This window comes from Corvus cornix, chromosome 1A (genome assembly GCF_000738735.6).
Source record: "Corvus cornix cornix isolate S_Up_H32 chromosome 1A, ASM73873v5, whole genome shotgun sequence".
Lineage (NCBI taxonomy): Eukaryota > Metazoa > Chordata > Aves > Passeriformes > Corvidae > Corvus > Corvus cornix.
The window spans coordinates 12,272,787-12,295,508 of NC_047057.1; the positions used below are offsets into that span (position 1 = coordinate 12,272,787).

At 37.4% G+C, this 22,722-nt stretch overlaps 1 protein-coding gene across 5 annotated transcripts in view; it reads right to left on the reverse strand.

The window, feature by feature from the left end:
* ORC5 (origin recognition complex subunit 5) overlaps positions 1–11,609 on the reverse strand; it is a 68,815-nt gene extending 57,206 nt beyond the window's left edge. For 4 of the 5 annotated variants that reach the window (XR_002044660.2, XM_010395647.4, XM_010395646.4 and 1 more), the window contains exons 1-5: positions 11,569–11,609; positions 8,676–8,859; positions 7,120–7,212; positions 5,005–5,202; positions 1,312–1,386 (exon numbers count right to left, since the gene is read on the reverse strand). Coding sequence is in view for 4 of the 5 variants with exons in the window: in XM_010395647.4 (XP_010393949.2) it covers positions 1,312–1,386; positions 5,005–5,202; positions 7,120–7,212; positions 8,676–8,786 (477 nt within the window). In the remaining variant the exon portion in view is untranslated. The remainder of the gene's footprint in view (positions 1–1,311; positions 1,387–5,004; positions 5,203–7,119; positions 7,213–8,675; positions 8,860–11,568) is intronic. The other variant, XM_019283653.3, reaches the window with a different exon arrangement.
* Between the last annotated feature and the right edge of the window lie 11,113 nt (positions 11,610–22,722).

The following is a 22,722-nucleotide window of genomic DNA, read 5'->3' on the forward strand; positions in this document are numbered from 1 at the left end:
GCCCTTTCAATAATACAGTATCTTCCTGCATTTCTTTCTGTTGGTTTCCTCTCCCAGAATTCCTAATGTTCAGCTGACACAAGCACTAAGATATGTTCAGTTTACTTCCTGACTGATCATCCAATATAAAGAACTTCAGCACTTGCCACCAAAATTCTCAGAGAAATCAAGCATCCCGGACCTATTCTTCAGCAGCAACCCTCCAGTCCCATGATATCCTTTACTACTAGTGGAGTTTCTGGTCTGTTTTCACTTCAGGAAAGGAAGAGATGCAGTAGATTTGCACCAACAACATTGCTCTGCAACACTGACTGCACAATTGTTTTAAAAGGTCTCCCCAGTCCAGAATCCAGAATTCAGGCAACTGGAATATCAGCATTCAAGAAGACAGACAAGCTTATTTGGAGGTTACTTTTGAATTTGGGAGTGTTCCTCTGAAACATTTAAGTTTTAGTCTATGGGGCTGTGATCCCTGAACAGCATTATAAACCCAATTTTGCCTCCTTTCTCTGCAGAACAGGTTGTTTCTGCTTCAGGAGCAGCATCATCCAGAACATGGGCAGAACAGACAAAAAGAGACAGAAAATGCACCAGCTGTCAGGATTAAGAACACAGCTGTGGATCAGTCTTCATTCAATAGAGAAATCAATGTGACCAGAAGATTAAGAGCACCACTAAAAGCTTTGAGATAACAAGTATAATTTCAGCTATTTACATGTTCAGACATTTCAAAGTACCAGCAACTTCTGGTTTTGTCTTGTTTCTTTTTAGGAAATGTACCATTTGTCCTTATTTCAAAGCAAAAGCTTTGATGCTTTAGAAGTGAGAAAGGAAAGCACACAGTGGTTTACTCCAATCAGAAACCTACCGCAGCACAATTCCAGGAGAAGTGTGAGAAAACTCTAGCAAGTCAAAGCACATTCACAGCTGCTGAGCTGTACAGCTCCAGCCAAATTAAACAGCTGGTAGTCTCCTGAAGATCTCATTCTTAAAAAGACAAATAATCTAGAAAAGACAGCTACATATCTGACACAAGCCTCCAAAGAATCTACAACACATCAGATTGTAAATAAGACACCATTAACCACAATTTAAAAAAAAAAAAACTAAAGTGTCTAATAAAAATCTCCCAATGTTTAAATTCTAGTTTGGTTTCTAGTTTTGACCACTGTTTTGGGGGAGTGAGGGTTAATTTCGCAACTTTTCTCATCTAAAGAATCACTTATCTGTGAGCCTGGATGTACAGATACCACATGTTCAGTTACTTTCAATATGCAGGACACATAAAATAATTTCTTTCCAGACACTTACCAACTCTTGAAGCCTAAGAAATGCTGGCAGGATGTTTGCTTCCATTTCCCTCAGCTGTTCTGCTCTATCCAGAACCTTTTAATAAAACAATTATATTATATAGACAAAGTCAACTTCCACCCTTGCATGGACTTAAAATAAATTCTTAGCTGCTGGAAACTGAATTGGAGAGATTATTGCTACAAATGTGCTTCCAGGAAGCCCAAGCAGCTCTGCATCTAAAATGCATACAATCCCTAGACAACATTCTCATGCCTTATGGCAGGAAGAACTATTATTCAAGTCCAGTCAGGAATATCACAACAAAGTCATTATATCCTTAACAACCACTGAAACCTCAGTTTTTGCTCAAAATTCTTCTTATATTTTAAAAGTGCATGCAGTACAGTAGCACTGTAAATACTTGCTTACTTCTAGGAGAGTTATCTTTTCCCACTATGAAATTACTTTTCAGAAACAAGTAAGAGCTGATATTTTCAAAAAATTAGCTATCATCTGGAATTCGCTGAACTGAATTTTGAGAAAAACTTTTCTTGCCATAGTTTGTAGCCTAGAAATTTACAGGATTTATTGTAGGCAAACCCCACATAGCAGTAACAGATGCGTAGCATATGTACAGCTTAAACAAGAAACAACTTAAGCAAATAACATTTTGGAGTCTGGAGAAGAAAAACAGAAGCATGAAGACATGCATGTTTACCCTTTGGTAAAAAATGTGTATTCCCAGTACCCCTAAAATCTTGACAAGAATGGAAAAAGAGAATAGAAACACATTTCTTTTGTGGCTTATATACTACTTGCAGTATAAATCTAAATATGAAATTCATTACTTCTTTTGAATTATTGCTGTTGAGATAAAAACTATAGGTCCCTAGAAAATTATATTTTCTATCCTATTACATATCTTCACTCTACCAAAATCTTATGACATCTATCATTTCTGTTGCCCACTGTAAGGAAAAGAATTTTATGTGGACAACCAAACATTTTCTGAAAATATTATTTCAAAATCCTACCACACAAACCTGAAAGAACTCTCTCTGCATGAGTACCTCACACTTCTTGGGAATTTATTTAAAACTACAACATATGATTTTATATTGGTATCTGCATTTGATTCATGTAATAAATGACTTCAGGAATGAAAACTGCTTCACACTACAGACCAAAGAGAGGCTACATATTTTTACTAGTAAAATACTGGTTATTGGACCCAGTGACATGCAGCTCCCAAACACAAAGATTTAAGGTCTTGACCTGAGCAGATCGCACTTTTTAGTTAAATGGGAAACAAACTACAGTTCCTACTTACAGCAGAAAAAATACACTGTGACCCTGGCTTGTGGAAAAAGTCAAGTGGTTCACAGAAACAGCCTTGCCCCAGGTCTATAAATCTATGTCTTATTCTTTAGTGTCCATGTAAACTTGTCACTCTACAATTTTTTAAAAAAGCCTATACTTTCTAAAACTGGCTGCTCACTTACATTAAAAAAGTAGCTTGATGCTTCTGTAAGTGCTAAATATTGTAAATGTATAAATGACTACAAGTTATATCTGCTCCAATTTTTCAGGTCGTTAAAATGAATAAATTCATTTTTCATAAGTAATCACAAGCATTCAGCACCTATGCTTGGGTTAAGAGAAAAACTGAGATTCCTTTTCTTGAAAGTAAACATTTATCTTAATTTACTGAGTTAATTGAGCTGAAATATTGCATTATTTACTACTGAAATTAAATAGAGTAAGTTAGCATTGCCAGTTTATGCTAGCAGCATGCTGGTTTTCCATCAGTCTCAATTTAAACTGCTCTACAATAAATCCAGATGGCATAAGTTAATAAATATGAATTGATTTCTCCCATTCCTGTCTGTTCCCATGCAGAAGGTAACTGAAATACTAATTTAATACTTAATTCTTCATATGCAACAACTATTTTCATGATACAATTGAACCTTTGTAGTTATTTAATGCTTTATTTTCTACAACCGTTGTTCAAGAACTTTCTAATTTTCTGAATGATGCCAATTTTCATAGAATACATGAAGAATTCTTTACTGCAGTAGAATAGTTTTTAATCCAAATATTAATCTGAAAGTAAAATTTTACCATAAGAAGTATTTTGCGAAATTCACTGACGGTTATTAGAGAGATAAATTTTGTGCTTATGGAATTGCTGACGAATGTCAACACACTTTTGTGACAGTGAGTTACTTGTCTATTTATAACTTGTTATCTGTTTTACATGTTGGCTCATTGTTTTCTTCATTGCATTTTTAAGAAGTATGTCAAATTTATTAACCCTGTGACCTATAGGAAACTATGAGATAGTAGTTTCCACTAAACATGATGTGAAGTTATTTAACTCAGTGGCTAAGTATTTTTAAATGAAAATAAAACTTCTTTAACTATAACCTGTGAAACAGAATGAAGAATGTTCAGTATAATTATGAACTTCTTGTTTGATTGCAAAAAACCCCCAAAGCAGTATGGGCACACTGAGAGCTCAATGACCCCGAGTAATCACTCTGCATGTTTCTCACAGCAATCAATCTTAACCACATTCTTGTTTTCTTATATAATCAATTTCAACTCTTTTAAAAAAACCTGAATTCCTACTGCTGGCCTGAAATTTCAGTCTGTATATTTTGCAGGTCCACTATATATATATATATTTACACATCACTAATACTACAGCCTTCATAGTGTCCTTTCATCAGGCCTCTTGTATGACTGAAACTTGTTTCCATGTTCATCTCTCAGCACAATAAATGCTGTTATAGATGTCTGCAAATTTTGACCCCTTTATGTAGTTACGATTATCACATTAAAAAACCCCAAAGACCTAAACCAAATCCTAGTCTTCTAGTACTACATTGATTCAATCATTCCTGCAACCTAAATTCTGATTATTTTTCCTGCAATCTGCTGTTTATTCCACTTGAGCATATCATCAATTTTTTCATTGCAAACTTTTTTTTCCACCTTAATTTTAAAACTACAGGTCCTGTTTCAGAGGGCCGAAAGTGTAGCTGAAGATGAAAAATCTCAAAAGCACTTTTACAGAAGAAGTTATGCATTTCAGTTCCTTAATATTATTCTTAAGCTCTATTCTAGCCAACCAAGCCTTGTCAATTGCATACTCCATATTCCCTTCTGCCCTCTTCCCCACCTCTGCTTTCTCATTTGTGAAGCTATTTTCACAAGGAAACAGGTAAGCATGACTCACTAATAATAAAACAAATACAGGCTCTCTACATTTAAATACTTTGTAACACTATTACAAGAGCATCTGTCTTACCAGAGATTATGGAGTTGTGCAGATAAGCAATGTCTTAAAAACAGGGTTGCTAGAAAATCATCTTTTTTTGCCTTAGGTAGGTTTGACTACTGGTACTATTTTGTAGGTTAGGTTTGATGCTCCAATTCAAATGTGTGGTATAATTTATGCTCATTATTAGTTATACTATATAGTTTTTCTGTCAAAAAAATTGTAAAACCAGCAAAAATAGAGAACCTCACCTAAAGCCTGTAAACCAACAGAAGGAATCTGTCAGCAGGTTCTGAATGAGGTCTACAGCAAAATTTTGTGCAAACTGCTCTATGAGGCACACATTTCACAGTCAAATTATTGATAGCAATTACTTACACCCTCTTAGCAAGAATGGCACTGGACAATAAAATGAAATTACTTACAATGTATAATGTTTGATCTTGAAGCTCCCGACTCGCCACAGCTTGTTTAAACAGACGAACAAAGTCATTCAAAGTATCACAACGCACAGGACAGGCCTGCTCTGTGTCAGAAGAAGAGCTTTGCAACTGGATGAGAATTTCTTCTAGAAGAAGTCGTGATGTAAAGTACTCCATACAGTTCACAAACACATGAGGAAGCTGAAGAGAACAAGAAAAATGATACAACTGTATTTGGCTTTTTCAGTGTAAATACTCCAGAAATAGTTTTCTGTTCCATATGAGAGAATGAAAGAAACCATACCCTGCCAACAGAATATAGAAAAAAACAAAAAAAAAAACCTTGTTAAAAAAAAAGGGATCAATTATGTACCTAGTCAAAATACTATGTATCACAAACTGAAGAGAGCTGATGAATGTTCAAATGGAACCGTGTACCTTCTAATTATGTTTAAAAGCTGAAACACAATGTATCCTTTAACTTTGTTGAAAAATTGTGAGCAATACATAAAAAGAAAACCAAATAGCATTTAGTTCAAAGAAATTTAGACAATTGTAAGACATTACAGTATCATAAAATGTCTTATTACAAATTACAGTGTCTAGAAAACACAGACATATCAAACTTACATTACAAAGAAAGTAATCTAGGAGCACACTCCCCAGAATTACTCTGAATGCTTTTGGCATTCAGTGCACACAAATGATAAAGTGTAAGCTTCTATATCAGACTTGTGTGATCAGCATGATTGTGAAGAGTACTTTTAGAAAACCAGATCTTTTCAGAGCAAAAAGTGAGTGAAAAAAACAGGGTATGAGATACATTATCAGTATCAATTTAGTAATACTGAAAATCTACAATCATTTGTCTTTAAATAGAAGACACTATAACCAACAAAATATTACCAGTAGTCAAACCTATGTAAGGCAAAAAAAGATAATTTTCTAGCAACCCTATTTTTAAGACATAGCTTATCTGCACAACTCCATAATCTCTGGTAAGGCAGATGCTCTTTTTCACACTTAACATTAAAACCTCTGGAAAACATTAGTCACTGGGATGGAGCAATGTGTTTGTCTATAACCAAAAAAAAAAAAAAAAACCCCAAGTACTTCGTTCCAGTCTTTCTACTTAAAATACAATATATGGCATATGATTCAGCAGATGTGGGGAAGTACATGCTGGCAATCCCACTCACATAGCAGGTAATAAAAAGCTTTTATATGATTTTGAACACCATTAAAAGGAAAGGGTTACATCACCAAAAGCAGCTATTCAAAGTGCTGCACCTCCATAGCAGAAGGAAAGCCAGGTGCCTCAGATGTGATTCATACCTCTACATTACATAGGAGACACCTAAACATGGTACAAGACATTCTGTAGAAAGAGTTGCTGCTTAGAACCAGCTGCTTTCCAGGGTCTGGTCACATCTTTGGATACGGTGCCAGAGGTCAGCACAGTGCTGTGAGCAATGCATGAAAAGGCTACTTCACGGAAGAGAATCACAAAACCCTGCCTTCTACTCTTCTCCCTCTGCAGAATTTTTTATGAAGGGGGTTTCCACATAAAACCCAGTCCTGCAGGAAAGTGATGAACTCACTGTGGACAAGCCAAAAGCACCAGGGCCATAGAAACACGTAAGTGGAAATTTATGGTTTAGGCATTAAGTGGGCACCTGTCATTGGATTTAAATCCCTGAATTTCACGACTGACAAAAACAGAGATATTAACAGATCTAGATGAAAATTTCTGTAATGACACCCTTCAACTTAGGAGGACTTTAAAACATGTTTTGGGAAAAATTAAAACAAGGAGTCAATGGAGCTACTTCAGGCTAAGTCATGGAGACAAGCTGAACAATATTTGCCTCCTTTTTAATCTTTTTTAAACTTTCTTAAAAGTTATTATGATTTATATCGTATCTCAGTATGTACAACTTCATTTTATCCTAAGTGCATTAGTGAGAAGAGTGATGAATTCACAACACACTAAGTGGAGGAAAAGAATCAGGAAGGCAGAAATGGTTGAGGAAACAAACCATTTTGAGAAAGTAGAGGCTGTTTTGAGGAACCATGGTTATAAATTGTAAATTCAATATCCACTGTGACCATTCTTACCTGTAAGGTAGTTAGAAGAGTTTGCATCACATAAGTCTTTCCACTAGATGTATGTCCATAGATAAAGATGGATGGAAAACTAAACTGCTGACGCTAAGGGGAGAAAAAAAAAAGCTGTTGCTGTTTCAATTCTTCTTTCTCATTCAATAGATGAAAGATTTATCAATGAACTTTCCCTCTTAAAGAAAAGTTATCTTCTAAATTGAGGCATTAAATATAAAATACACCAATTATCATGGAATTAACACAATCAAGTTTTATGTTTCATCTTCACTGAAATGATGGGAGGGTAAGTTGCAAGAATCAAGTATCACATAACTGTCAGTGAAACTGCTGTAACAAACAACAAAAACACACACACAGAGAAAAGCAGCGGGCTCTTAATTCAAATTAGTTAACTAACTGAAACTAAATCTTGGCAAGCCCAAATTGCAAGCCATACATTGCCCTACCTTCTGCAAACACTACAAACTGCCTTTTCATTAGCACCAAACAGAAAAGAATTAAATGGTATGCAAGTGGAGATGGTAAAGCCTACTTTTCTCTCACAAGGCAATATTTTATGTATCTACTTATTTAATTGTCCTGATGCTGTTTATTTCATGTAATTTTTTTCTTAAGATGCAGGGAAAAATAACTGAATTGTTCTTTTTTTTCCATTCTGAACAGGTACTTATTTTTGTGGTTTCATTTCTAAGAATTTTGTATCTTGACTTAAAAATGAATACAAAAATAAAATTTATGCTTTTTATGAAAAACACTATTCAATTTATCCAAGATGAAACACTCTTGTGCAAGACATGCAGGTTAGAGCATCTGTATATTTATCAAGAATTTAAGTATCTATTTTTAAGAAGAGTTGTTGCCACTATGCTTGTAATATATATATAAAACTTGAATGCTGTAATTTGATGTTATTATTTTTATCCATAGTTAAAGACAGAAAACAGATACAAATTTCCATTTTGCTACTGAATGTAAGCAGACATATAAATTGCTTATAAGTTTGCAGATAAAAATCCCTATTACTTTTTACCACAGTTTTGTGAAGCAGTAACAGAATCAACTAACAAGCCAGTGATTTCTGACTCTTACGACCAGCCTCAAAACTACCAAGAATCAGAACAATTTAATGTACTTAGAATTTAGGCACTCAGATATTAGATTAACACGTCAAAACCAAACAGAATTTCCACACTGACACTGAAAAAAAATTACCCCAGAACTTTAGGTCCGAAAAGAAGAGGCTTACTCCCTGGAACTAACTGGCAGACAGAACAGAGTCGTGGCAAAATGTGGCTTCAGAGAGAGCAAGGCACAAATACCTTTAAGTTTGTTTAAATTCTTCCAGCTGCAAGACAGCTTTCAACCTTCCAATGTACTAGAACCTACTGCCAAACACTAATGTGAAAGATGGGTAACAAAAAATAAAACCTCAACAAAGAGACAACCAAAGCATGTTCATGACATCAAAAAAACACTCTTAAATTTCTATTCTCCCCTCCAAGACAGTGGAATGTCTGTTCTCTTCAAACACAGAATACAAAAAGCACTACCTCTCCAAATATTGACAGCAACATGGACACCTGGGATTCTCGACATGGCACCAAACTTTCCAAGTGAAGCAGGTCAGATGCTGGGTATGCTGGATGTTCAAGATTAGGCATTTTGATATTCCTGTAGTTAGTCACCTAAACATGCACGTCCCTTCTGAGGTGCAGAGACAAGAAATAGAGTGATCTGGAAAATAAAAAGTTTTCATTATTATTTGCTTCCATATGCATGAAAGGGAAACAAACGGGAATTGACATAAAAACTGAACAGACATTCTAGCTCAGGATAAGGGTGTAACTATGATAGATTTAAAAGACTTTGGCAAAATTGGTCTTAACTATGTAAGGCATTATACAGACATTTCCACACCAGACAAAATGCAAAAAAGCAAATCAAAATGGAAAGGCACACAGGATATGAGCAATGAATACAAGAATGAATTTTCCTAGTTTAGTTAACTGAGGAATTACATATTTAGTTCTGGTTTTATATACACTTAAAAGTAGCAAGAGAATGAAAATAAGTAAAGTAGATAATTCACAGATCATCACCTCCCTGAACAGTCAGTAAAATAGGATTTACTAACAACAGGAAAGACATAGGACATAAGGAAAGATAAGGATGACAAAGTACTAGCTCTCTGGCTGCTTACAGGAACGCTTACCCCATCTTGAAAGCAGCAGAGGCATATCAAGAAAATTCAGTTGATGGCAAAGACTAGAAATACTCCTTAAAAATAGTAGGAGTCCAAACCAGTTACATAAAACTGTAATATTAACACAAATCTACCTTTTAGACAAGGACTAGACAAGGAAAAACAAAGGTCTTGATTGCTGTAACACTGGGAAGGCTGGATTTTAGTGACTGAATATAGAAAAACACCTCAGTCAAAGACATACTTTGTCTGCACTTCCAAAGCTGCTGGAAAGATGCTACTTTTACCTGTTGTGATACAGACAACATGCAGAGAGTCAACTGAAGTAACCTCAACAGCTGGATTCTGACTTTGTCAAACATAACATAACTTGACAATCAAAAAGAAAGTTTAGAAATTTCATTAAGGCAATAAGGATACCAACTGACAGGATTATCTCTATGTTATCAACATCAAGATAATAAACAAAGCACTGCAAACACTTTTAAACAAACATGTTATGCTGGGTATAAGTACAACAGCACAGGAAAAAATATTAGGTTAGCAGAAGAGATCAGAAATAGCAGGGGAAAGGAAAAAAACTTCTGAAGGAGAAATGCAATAGCGGATTGCACTAACAGGAGAGCCACTGGGGTACAAGGAGGTTAGTAAATGCAAATGTATCTATAGAATAGTTTAAAACAGAGTTCCTTTTGGGATTAATCTCTGGTAAGTATTTCCATAAATAGATCTGAGAAAAGATTTTTTTCTTTTATTTTTACACTTTGCCTTCAATGCTTTCTGAGGCAAAAGCTGGGATTGTAGAATCATCAACAGGAAAATAAGTGGAATTAATGAGGAAAAAAAGGACATCCCTGATAATATAAGTAATCCAGTACTTGTAAATTATCATATCACACATAATAAAGACACAGTTAGATATCAAGACACTAGGTCTGAAGTGACTTGAAAAATAAGTCTATTTGTAAGTCAATCACATATTAAGTATGGGAAATCAAAGTAATCCTGCTATCAGGGGCAAAAAAACCCCATAATCATATGTATCAAGCAAATTATTTCCTATACAGAGAACCACACAAATAGCCTTGGCGCATTTTAGCAGCTTTGAATGGGTCTGTGCATCTCTCCATAATAACTATTCAGTTGTCTATTCAAAATAGAATGAAGACACAAAAACCCAAACAGCTTGATTAAGGTTGCTCTCTAAAAAATTAGCTAGGTATATGAAGGATGAAAAGAAAAAAATTATGAGAGGAGCCTCTAAAACCAAGGACAAACAAGTGGGGGAAAAGTTCTAGAAAAGGCTGAAAAAAGTTGTGTAAATTTAAGAAAAAAAGACAGCCCTTTTTCTCCACTGGCTGCATGAGGACAAGGCTTGACTGTGTCCTAAATACATCTAAAGCCATAAAGTACCACAGCTTTTCAAGGCCATTCCCAGCCAAACTTCCCTCCGGGGAAGCACAAATCGCCTGCTGATTGCACCGTATCTGCCAGCCCTGTCTGCTTCTCACACACCCCTGCAAATGGCAAACACATTTCAGCCCCTGGATGAAAACCTACATCTCCACTGGCTGTATGTAGGCGTCTTTTCTCCAACGGGACCCCATTCATGAGCTCACAAAAGAAAGGATGCTTAGAGCAACGTGTTCACAAAACAATTAATTTAGATTACATGGCAATGATAACACAACGGTATCAGCCAAAACTTGAATTCAGGATGTTCCAGGCCGGGGAAGGTTGCACGTGCGACTCCAACCAGACCACGAAGGTGCAAAAAGCACTTACTTTGCAGCTGAGACCAAGTAAGGCTGTTAAGAGCACAAATTAAACTTCATGGCGGGACTTCATGATTTACTAGGACTTCTCTCAACTCACTGGTCCTAAAATACCTACACTTGGCAGCCTTTTCACACTCTAGCATAAAAGATGACATTAAGAAAATGACAGCACTTAAGAGATTAACACGATCCTGCGTCCCCTCAGGCCCTACAAGCCCCCTGGCTGGCACAGGCGTGCCTCAGCTGAGGGGGAATGACGACCCCCGGCCTCCACAGAGCGCAGCTTAAGGGCTCCTTCCGCCACGCGTGTGCGAGGCTGAGGGTGCTCCCGGCCCGGCGGGCGGCTCAGCCCGCGGCTGGTTTCGCTCCCGCACCGATTCCCACAGAGAAAGCGGAGCAGAAGCAACTCTGCCCCTTCTGCTTCTCACTGCCCTCCTTCCCGCCCGCCCCGGTTCCTCTCACCGCCTCCTCACTCGCTCCCGCTCCCGCCGCCGCCGCGCGCGCCGCCGCTCCGCCTTCCCGGGCCAAGCGCATGCGCTGTGGGGACGGCGGGTCTGCCTGGGGCGGGGCGGAGCGGCCGTGAGGGGGATCCGGCGCTTACCCAAGAGGGATGTCCCAGAGGATATCCTGTGTTATCCTACCGGGAGAGGCGCGGGGGCAGTGTGCCACTGTAGGAGCCCTAGGGCTGAGGCATTTATCCCACGGGGACAGGCGTGAGGGTGTTGCAAAATGCGGAACATGTAAACTTTTCCTTGAGAAAGGATGTTCTTTGATCTTTGTATGCATTGAAATCCAATCAACAAGAAGGTAGAATTAATCCGTGAAACAGAGAGAGGCTAGCAAGCTCTAAGTGGTGTCCAGGTGATAGAACGGCGAATTGCTTGGTAGAGTGGCCGTGTTAAGGTTTAGGGCTGGACATGTTTCAACGATGTCAGACCTCGGGGGAGGTTAACAAGGCTTGCGAAGAAGGATGTACCGCTGCTGGTGGACACAAAGGATGCAGGATTTATGGGCCACAAGGACCGTTGGCAGTACTCCCGAGATAAAGAGAAAACTGAAAAAGCCAACTGTGCTAAATCAGCTCCGACTGGGTAAAAGGCAATTCCGACAGGGGCAATCGTGACCACGGACCCAAGAAACCCCCAGACCCAAAAGAAGAGAAAGATTGAGCATGCGGACTAATTAGCATGAGAAGCGAGAGCATCATTAGTTCACAGAAGAGAGAATACTAATTAATAAAAGAACTCTGTAACTTGTAGGAAATTAACACTAATTCCTTAGTTTGGTAAAATGTGTAAACAGTAAAAAGTTTTGGTAGGGTGCTTGATTTCTGGAATACCATCAAGTGCCCAGGCTTGTGCAACTCAGAAATAAATAATCAATGTCTCTCTTGAGTGTATAATTACTGGCTTGTTGCACGCCAGGTAACAAATCTGATTTTTGTGGACAAGTAGAGCCTAACTTACATATTTAAAGTGCACATAACTTACATGGATTCATACACAAAACCTGTTAAATCCAAGTCTGTGGAGCCTCTGCTCCAGTCAAGCTCTGAAAATCCATAACCATAGGTTCAAATTACAGCTGAAGTTATGCATCAGCAGTGCACACTGTATTAGAGGGATAAATGTGACAACTGCATGCTGGGTTATGAAAGCTAAAGTGATAAATTCCTTTCGTAGTTCGAGCTGGGTGAAATGTTAAATAAGTAAATAAGACTTATGTGAATCAAGTATGACTTACTTTTAGCAGTCAGGTTTTTTTTGTAAATACGCATGTACATGCACAATCATCATAGCTTGGCCTGAACGGTATTTCAGGTCTTTAGATACACATTGTAAATTAATGGACCAAAACCAACCTGAATGAAATTAGATAAAGAGAAGCAAAAAAAAAAAAAAAAAAAAACCCACAAAAAACCCCCCACAACTGATTTATGATTATCTATACAAATTTGTGTACAGTTTTATTTTTTTTAAATGGCCTGCTATTTATCACAGTTTTGACAAAGCATAATAATATGGTGAAATTATTTTTACTGCTATTGAATTTGCATATATGTGAACAAAAGCTGTAGTATTACTAATTCAGTCAACTTCTTGATTTGGGAAAAAATCTTAATTTAGAACAATAGGTATGTTTTAAAGTGTCATATCAAGACATATGCTTCCCAACAGAGTGAAATACCTTTTTTTCTAGCTTTTGAAACCATGGAATCTGTTGGGGCAGATTGCTCTGCATACAGATGGACCATGTTTCAGAAAAAAAATCCCAAATATAATAACTGAAAGAAGTCTCAGTAAGTCCACATTTGTATGGAGTATGTGGGAGGTGAAACAAAATACTTTGGAAGCAGTTCTTAGTGATGTTTAGAACTTGCATCTTCTATGGATGACTACTGAGCAAATCTGAAATTTGGTTTGGAGTTGAGCAAGACTCCTAAAACAAGAGGTCAGTTTTTAAACATGTAGTTTTCAAATCAGTGGTTCTGTTGGAGATTCAATGGTTCATGCTGGAGTCGCTCACAAGGTCACTTCAACACAACATAAATCCATATTACTTCACAGAGGAGAGTCTTATTCTCCCTGTTGTGTCCGCACTTCCACTCATTTTCTGTTTCTAGGATTTGGGTGGTTTATAAAGAGAGCTTGTTGAGGGAGCCAGTCCAGATTAAATCAAACCAAAAGATATTTCAGTGATTGCAGCCTCGCTTCCAAAAGTCCGCTTATTAACTGAGTGGGACCCCCACTCCTGCCTCATTTAGCTTCTAGTCTGCAGCTCAAACAAAATACCCAATAACAATTCTGTTTATTAATCCAAAGTGCCACCATTATTATCATGAGGTAAAACTCTTTTTATTTTCTGTATAGCTTTAATAATTTAAAATTATTAAGAATACTGTTATTGATTGCAGTGGTGGGACTATAATACTATGTTTTTGCAGGGCTGACCTGAAGTAACTAACACAGAAAACTGGACTCTTAAATCTGCAAATGAAAAACTACCACAGAAGACCACTGAACACAGTTCTGCTAATTACTTGGGCGTATCAGCGTCCATATATTCCTACAGAAAGTCTCTACTTCCCAGTAAAACTGCTTAAATTTAGTAAGTGTGATTTTTATTTTCATTCAAGATGCCAAAACTAGTAGCAGTTGCTAGAGATAGAATTATGCCTAAGTACAGCTGGTTATGTGTAGCATAATAAATTTCAGTTTAGATCTTTCATCAACCACAGTTTTCACTGATATCACTCAATATGCATTTCTGAAGAGCTTTAAATTATTTAATTTATACTAAGCTGTCACATGTCTTTTTATCTTTTCTGACTATGAGTTGCCTAGATACCAAATATATTCAAAATGAGAAAGCAAACAGTAAACTGAGGCTTGAAACTTGCGTGTAACGGAGCAGGAGATAGTCCTTTCTCACTGTGTGGTCTGATATTTTATATTAACACTTCTTTCTTTGTGGAACTTATTTTCAGTACAGGTAGTGATTAATATTCATTCAAGTTTTTGCATACATAGTTCCAGTTCAGCAGCAAACTTTATATATAGAATATACACTCCTTTGGTTCAAATCACTGGGTTTCCTCATTTCTTAATGTATTTAATTTCTTATGTATTTGAGTTAATTAACATAACAAGATTATGTTCTTTATGTATGTCTTTATATCTAAATAGAACCATGTGTCAAACACATCCATATTTATCTAGGTTCTGTATGTATGTAGAGCTATACAGAGGGAATTATGTATATAGAACATGTGCAGTGATTCTTTCTTTCTTTCTTTCTTTCTTTCTTTCTTTCTTTCTTTCTTTCTTTCTTTCTCTTTCTTTCTTTCTTTCTTTCTTTCTTTCTTTCTTTCTTTCTTTCTTTCTTTCTTTCTTTCTTTCTTTCTTTCTTTCTTTCTTTCTTTCTTTCTTTCTTTCTTTCTTTATTTCTTTCTTTCTTTCTTTCTTTCTTTCTTTCTTTTCTATTTTACCAGAGACACCATTGTGTAGGATGCTATTAAGACTGTATCCAGATTATTTTTTAGCAGCCTCTTCCTATTCCAGAATGTCAATTGCAGCTGACAAAGGTGCAGAAAAGAGCTTTGACAAAGAGCAGGAAGAAATTATTACTTTGGAAAGATGTTCACCTTAAAGCGCTATTGAGGTGGTTTAAGAAATGACTGCCACCACATTTCTTGCCTTGTTGGATGATACAACTCTTTCAACAGAGCAAGGATAGTGTCATCATCTACCATTACACAAGTCATCCACTTAACTTAAATTCCCAGGTAAAGATTATTTAAAATATATACAGGGTGATTTTTCTTCGAAATGGATGAAAAGATCTCAAGTGACTTATCTCCTCATTGTCCTGATAATGAAACAAGAAAGTTCAGGGGTAGTTAGACTTTGTAAAAGCAGATTTGGATGAAAAGACTCTTAGTTACATCAGGAAAAGCAGTCTCTGGAGACAGTTCTGTGGGCTGTGGATGGCAGGAGCACAGTATATTCCCTTCACATCTTTTTCTGTCTCCCAGTCAGCCCCTGTGTCAGTGCCAAGGGGTAATGCCAGCGGTGACCTGGCACTGCTCATAGCCACCAGGGGTTCTCTTCCACCAGCACTTGGCAGCAGAATCAGAAACTGAGATTTGATCCATAATTTCTCATTAAGTTTGCTGAAGATAGACAATGATGAATGTTTAACAATCTAATAGTTAGTGATTATAATCACCAACAGTGGATTTTCAAGGAATTAGTAGTAATTAAGGTCTCATTTATAACTCATTAATATTAAAAACAGTAATTCTATGGATTAAATACTCCCCTAGTATCTAATGCAGAGGATTTTGCAGACAGAAATATATGATGAACGATCTAGAGTTTGAGATCTCCAAATGAGATTTGACAAAAATATCACCATAGGCAATTACTGCTAAATTTCAGCTGGTTGCTCAGACAAATCTGTTGCACAGTATCATAACAGTTTACTTTGAATTTAGGCCTCAAGGGAAGCAATCTGTTAGAGGTGAAGGAAAGAAAATAAATACCTTTCCTCAAGCTGCCAATAAATAAAGTCAATTCATGCTGGAGATATCTTAATTTTTTTGTTACATTTCCATTAGTTCTAGGCACATTTGTTTTCCATATTATTTTTCTGGGGAAATGATGTTCTACCACCAACATCCTCAGTTAAATCAGTGTATTAACCTGTATGCTTATTTCTCTAAGAAGGTACACAGAAGATTGCAGGAATGTACGTACTCCTCACAGAGAACATTTACCAGGAGTGTATAATTTTTAATACAAAACTGCATAGATTTGATAAGTTATTTTATATTCTTTATAAATCAGAAGGCCAAGGAAGGTGAATGTCATTATAGGTATGTAACCAAAACCTGTTACTTATCATTATATATTCAGATTATGAAAGCCATGCCAAAGTGATGTCATTTCTAGCTCAGGTTAGTTCTACCTGGAAATTCTTGGCTTACAGGCCTAAATGCCTGAACATAGACTGAATTGTTTAGGCATGTGAGTTTAGACTCAATGAATTTGCATAACTGGCATTTGTTTGTATATCCCAGTGTAAATTGAAATAAAACTTAAACTTGTTTTCATCTGTATTAAACTCCCCATAGTGCCAAAAAGTAACTCACACTACATTTATCTTTGTTCATATGCTGGGACATATGTTCCCCTGAACAGAGCCTGACAGCCTTGGCTTGCAGCTTTACTCCAGTTACAGAGTCTCCAGCACTGGGACATGACATCCTAGCAATTCTAAAGTGGTTTTTTATCTCTCATGACATCATCTGTGATGCAGGATTCACATTCCCAGGGAGCATAATCTGTTGAGAGGATTTTGCTTTCCTTAAATTGGACATATAACTGTTGATACATTCATTGTGAAATGGTTTTCTTTCATTTGAGGTTGGTATTATTTTGGAAGTGGTTGAGTTGATTGTTGTTTCATACTCACAGCAATATAATTTCCATGGGATTTTTTTTGCTAGCTTCCAATAAATTATGAGAGATAGAGCACAACATTTTTTTGTCAATATGGAATTGAAAATTAATTTAATGTTTAAAAAGAAAATCAACAAAATATTGAGTCTGCAGGAGAACACAGCAACTGAGTCATCACATTTTTGGACTTGACTTAACTTTAATATCACATTTTTAATCTAGAAAAGTAAAACAGCAGCTAAATTTCATCATGGTCAGATAGACTACTTACTGAGGCTAGTAAAAAATCCTATCTACTTCTCAGCTTGAACTTTCCTTCAGCTTATTTTCCATGATCATGTAACTGTCTCAGTCTTATGCCAAACTCTCAGCAAAATAAATTTGGCATTGAGATAACTGCATTGGAAAAAAATTCCATGCTAACAATTTTTAATAATCCTAATTAATTATTGATTAGTGCTAATGACAGCAAAAAAATTGATTTGCTGTTTGCACTGAGCTGAATTAATTTACTTGTAAAATGAATGCAATTAACCACTAAGACTAACAGTGATAAAGTATTAATCTCCCATTTCTAATTCACTATATCAATAAAAAAGTGTCTGTTTGTTAAGTGATAAGCAAAGAAAAGCAAGATAGTTTCAGGTGGTAGATCTTTTATAGCATTTATCACCAGTGTGTTGTGGTTTCTTTCAACTATGATAAATAATATATGATTTGGAGAGAAAAGCAGTACAAACCTTGGTAGATACAGGTATTTTTTCTTTCAGTACCCTTTGGGTAGCAATAAATGACCATGTAGGACTGACCTCTTTCTTCTTCATGTCTTTGAGCTACTTTGTCAATATTTATAACAACTGTAGTTTTTCTCAAAGCATTCTAGCACTTAACTTACACAACCTATACTCAGCTTTTATCTAGAAAAATCTGTGCTACCTTTGACATCTGCACTTAGAAATGTTTTTTTCAGCTCTTTACTTACTAGTATGGTCTCATAGTGGGGTATACCCTCTGCTTGCGACATGCAAAGAGTATTTTTGCTTGTTATTCTTTTAGTAGTCAAAACTGACTATATAAAATCAGCGTGGAAACCACATGCAGTATTTCACCGTTACCACACTCTGAGCACCATATTCCACCTTCAGGCTTCTGTTTGGTATCCCCATCTGTAGGTCCAGTGATTGTTGGCCCCTTAATTTACCTCTTCATGTGAGAAGTACACAATCAACAGGCTGTTATTGGATCATATAGGTGACAGGTATATATAGATGACAAGTAAATGTCCCCTTTCTGGGTTAAGTGAAGGTGTCAAAATAGGTAAGATTTAAGTGTGGGTGTTTCAGTCTGTCAGCACTCCTCAATGCAAAACAGACTTTGCCCAACTACTAAGAGTCTTCCCCACCATTCCCTAGGATCTTTGCATAATATTATTTCATTCCAAGATATGATCACATGCTTCATAATTATGACCTGTATATTCTGTTCCAGTGTGTGAGGTTACAGATCAAAAAACTGGAAACACGTAGATGAGAGACAAATCAGGTTGATCACCAGAGTAAACCATAATCACAACATAGCAGAAGTCTAATTATTGTTTTTTTAATTCTTTTCCTTGGTATGTATCATAAAAAAGGGCAATGTTAAGGAAGGAACTGGAAAGAGAGAGCTCTGCTGGGATTTAAGATGTATAAAAACCCTTTTACCTGTAGATGACGTTGATTGGAAGTACAATGTTATTTGATACCATGAGCTGATCAGAGATGCAGGCAACATTTCCTGTTAAAGAGTGAGGAAATGGTGTGTGGTGATGGGTTATTTATGCAAAAGTCCTGTTCTGAATGAGACATCATTTCAGAGTAAAGAGATCCATGATGGTGATTGGGTTACAAGTGACCAGGAGGATGGAGACATTGCCCACAGAAAATCAAGAAAGAGTATTCAGGCAGGTTAAGAACTCTGGATTAGACCCTTTAAACTCAGCATGACTCAGAGGACTGATGTGAGAAAGAGAGGCTGTGATTTTTGCTTTTGTACAAAAGAGGACTGACTTAAAAAGAGAGAGTTATTGCTGAGCTAGAATAGAGGTAGGAGCTAAATCTGTTTTCAGTAGAGAAGATGAGAAGATTTAAAAGAAAAAAGGTGTCTGCTGATGCTCTATCAAGAAGAATTCTTTCAACTGTGAGTAAAAAGAGTTTTCATTTGAGGACATTTCAACTGATGATTTCAAACTTCCAGACTACAGTAATTGTTTTCTCTGCAAAAATAGTGATTCTGCCAAACCCCACCTTTCTGTCGATATGTATTCACTGATACCTCAGTTTTATTTGTTTACATGTCTCAAGACACTGCATGTCTTGAATTTTGTTACATTCTGAAAAGATCTGAAAGGCAAAACAGTATAACAGCCACATCAATTATTTGTTAATCAAGTCATGATGTTGGAGGTGTCACGATTAAAATACAGCTGTGGCTCAAAAGAGAATGCTGACCTCTTCTCCAGCCTAGCCTAATGAAGAAACTGGTATGTCAAAGCTGTTCATTTTTAAGTTGTCATTGTTACCAAGACTGCCCCAGCAGATAAAACCCAACAGCATTAGTGATCCTTGAATCCAGGTGTGGAAGAAATGCCCAGTGCTGTAGACCTCCTGCATGTCCTGATGGATTGTCACATGTTCACAGAACACTCCAGAAGACACTGCCTTCCTTCCTGAGAATGTGATGCTGTTAGGGGAAAGGGAAGTTTCTACTTGTGTTGAAGCATTGTGTGGAGCTGGACTGGTGCTGTAGTGGTGAAAATGAAGCTGTTTGGCACCATGGGCTACTGCATGGGGGGTCCTGAGCCTTCTGTCCTTCACAGTCACTGCATGAGTGGCACTGGCTTAAAGGACACACTTCAATCCACGACAGTAAGAGATAAACCAAGAAATAAGAAAACTTGGTACAGATTGCAGGGATGATCCCACATTCTGCATGCAAAGTTATTGTTGGAGGATGAATACATGCTGCAAGAAAGCCTGCTTGGAACATCTGCCAAGATCATAAATATCTGCATATTCCCAGAAGATACGAGAAGGTTAAATAGAAAAAGATACTCTACTTTGTGCTCGCTGCTGCTAGCCAAAATAGTCATTAATATGGATCACAAGGTAGGAGTGAAATTTGTAGCCAGCAGCTGATCCAGGTGGAGCCCATTTCTTACTAGTAGTTCTATTCTGAAACTCCACGAGCATTGAGGAAGCCATGGAGGAGCAGGCAGAAATAATTAGGGAATCTGTATGTTTAGAGTAAAGATAAGTCTCCTGCTACTGACCCCTACTTCACTGCTTTGCAGGGCTTGGCAGTGTCTACAAGCTGCCAAAAATGTGATGGTGGAGAATGGAAATGGCATTATTCAAAACAGGTTTAAAGAACATCCTAACATCCCTGTGCATCACCCCTAGCTAAGCTTCATTTCAGCACCCAAAGACACACATTATGCAGAGCCAGCAGAACCACCAGAGACAGAACAGGAAAATAAAGTTTCCTCATGTCTGCAACCAATTTTCCCATTCTCCTGTGATGGAGACTGTTGATTTTGGGCTTTGTGCCTTCCTTAATAACCTCAGTGGCTTAAAAGCCTTTTGGAAATGAGCACACACTATGTTCTTAAGAGCAAGTCATAAGCTCCAGCATGTGTGTGATAGTGATGCCATCCTGTCTAACCACAAACGCAAGGAGCCTGTATCTACAGCTCCAGCTCAGAAAATGTGAGGGAACTTTGCTCAGCTTTGTTAGAGTGATCTTCTAAGTGAAGATGAATTTTGTCACGTAACTAGATTTTCATTCAAGAAAGCACTTTTGCTTTCTAGTGTATCTCTAAAACAAAATTCAGATATACTGTGTTACCCCAAAGCTATGTTTCACTTCTAAAGCATTATATCGAAGCAGACAAATATTTGCAAGTCAGCTTTTAAAACTATAATATTTGACTTGAGTTGCATTTATGTGGGGTGAGGAAAGAACCTCTACAATGTTTTTATTGTATAATTTACATTGCAGTCAGGTTCTCGATAGCTCACTTGGCAACTATTCGATATTTCGTGGTTTGTGCTGTAGTGCCCACTAATAAAACCAGACAGGACAGGAGACCACATGCCACACCACTTAGGGATGACCAGAGCCCTGCTCCTGACCCGGGATCTAGCTGGTAAAAATCTGCCTCTGCTTTGAATGCTGTTTAGCCTGTTCAGGGGCCATTAAATCTCCTTCTTGTTCCTTTCTCCTTGTCCTAAGGCTTCATCCAAGTAAGCTAGCTACAGATGGAGCAAAGCCTTGAGATGTTGTCCATCCAACAGTTATGGGAGTGGTTGAAATCCTTCATGCAGGCAAGGACTTCTGAGCATGAGGCTGTCCCTATCTGTGTATAGAGGGCCTCATCTGCTTGGTGTTCCAGTAGCAGAACCCCACATACTTAATGTAAAGCATATGCTTAAATGCCAACAGGATGCCTGGAACAAACCTTTACAGGAAAAAAGTTATCAGCCTGAACTGATGTGCATCAGCCTGTATTTGAAGCACAGTGGTTTCAAATGCATTGTCAAATCCCCTGTGTGACTCCTGTGCATGTTTGACTTAATTACTGCATGTGATAGCCCTAGGGGGAACCATCTGATTTTTTTTTATGTACTGTATCAGTTGCTAAATCTCGTGTGAAGGAAACCAGCCGGAAGTATTCGTAGCATGAGAAAGACTAATGTTCACATTTCTCCTGTATTACTCAGCCTGTAACTAATATTAGCCATTCCTCCAAACATAAGGGCTCTGAAAGAAGCTTATACAGCACCTTACTGACAGAAAAAATAGGAGCCTTAAGTTTGGATTCCTGCCTAGCACCCTTGCAAATTCAAGTCTTCATTAGAATTGGAATAGGAGGGAGAACTCTGGAGCAGACTAACAGGGGCTGCTTCACACTGTCTTTCTGAATCAATGAATTCACCAGAGCTTGTGTTACTGTTTCCATTAAGTGTTAAAACTGTCTTTAAAGAGAAATAGCTGTCCTCTTCAGGTTTTTAGTATGTACTCTGCAAGAGACTATAAGCATTAATTAGCATCCCTGCCACCTTCTCTCTTTTCATTCAGCCAAAAGCCTGCATTGGATTCCCCATCTCCTATGTTTAGGCTGGAGGCTGCTTAGGGCTCCTGCCCTACAGTTGGTTTACCTCCTTTTACAATGGCTCAGAAGAAGAGGGGGCTGTTTCACAAGTATTGCTACAAGAAGGATCTCTGAAAATTGTGTTGTTTATATCATTCAGAACAGTGCCCTGCATGCCAAAATCCCGTGCCATTCTCTGGGTTTACTAGTCTGTCCACATGGACTGGTCACAGTCCATCCAAGTAAAGTAATTAACAAATCATTAGTGTGATGACAAAATACTTGCAATTTCATCCTTCTTCTTTTGGATTTCTCTGTGACACAGGCATTTCTTCAGTCCCAGCTTCTGTTGTCTATGTTATGTCCAGTACATCCATCCCAGTCTCTGGAGAAACACACAAAGCACAGAGTGTCAGCCGCTATTAAAATAAACTGAATAAAGTAAAAGGCAAGCCCAACCATTGTCATTTAATTTCACAGCTGTTTCTTTCAGCAGCTTGTAAGTCTGTGTCCTAGATTATG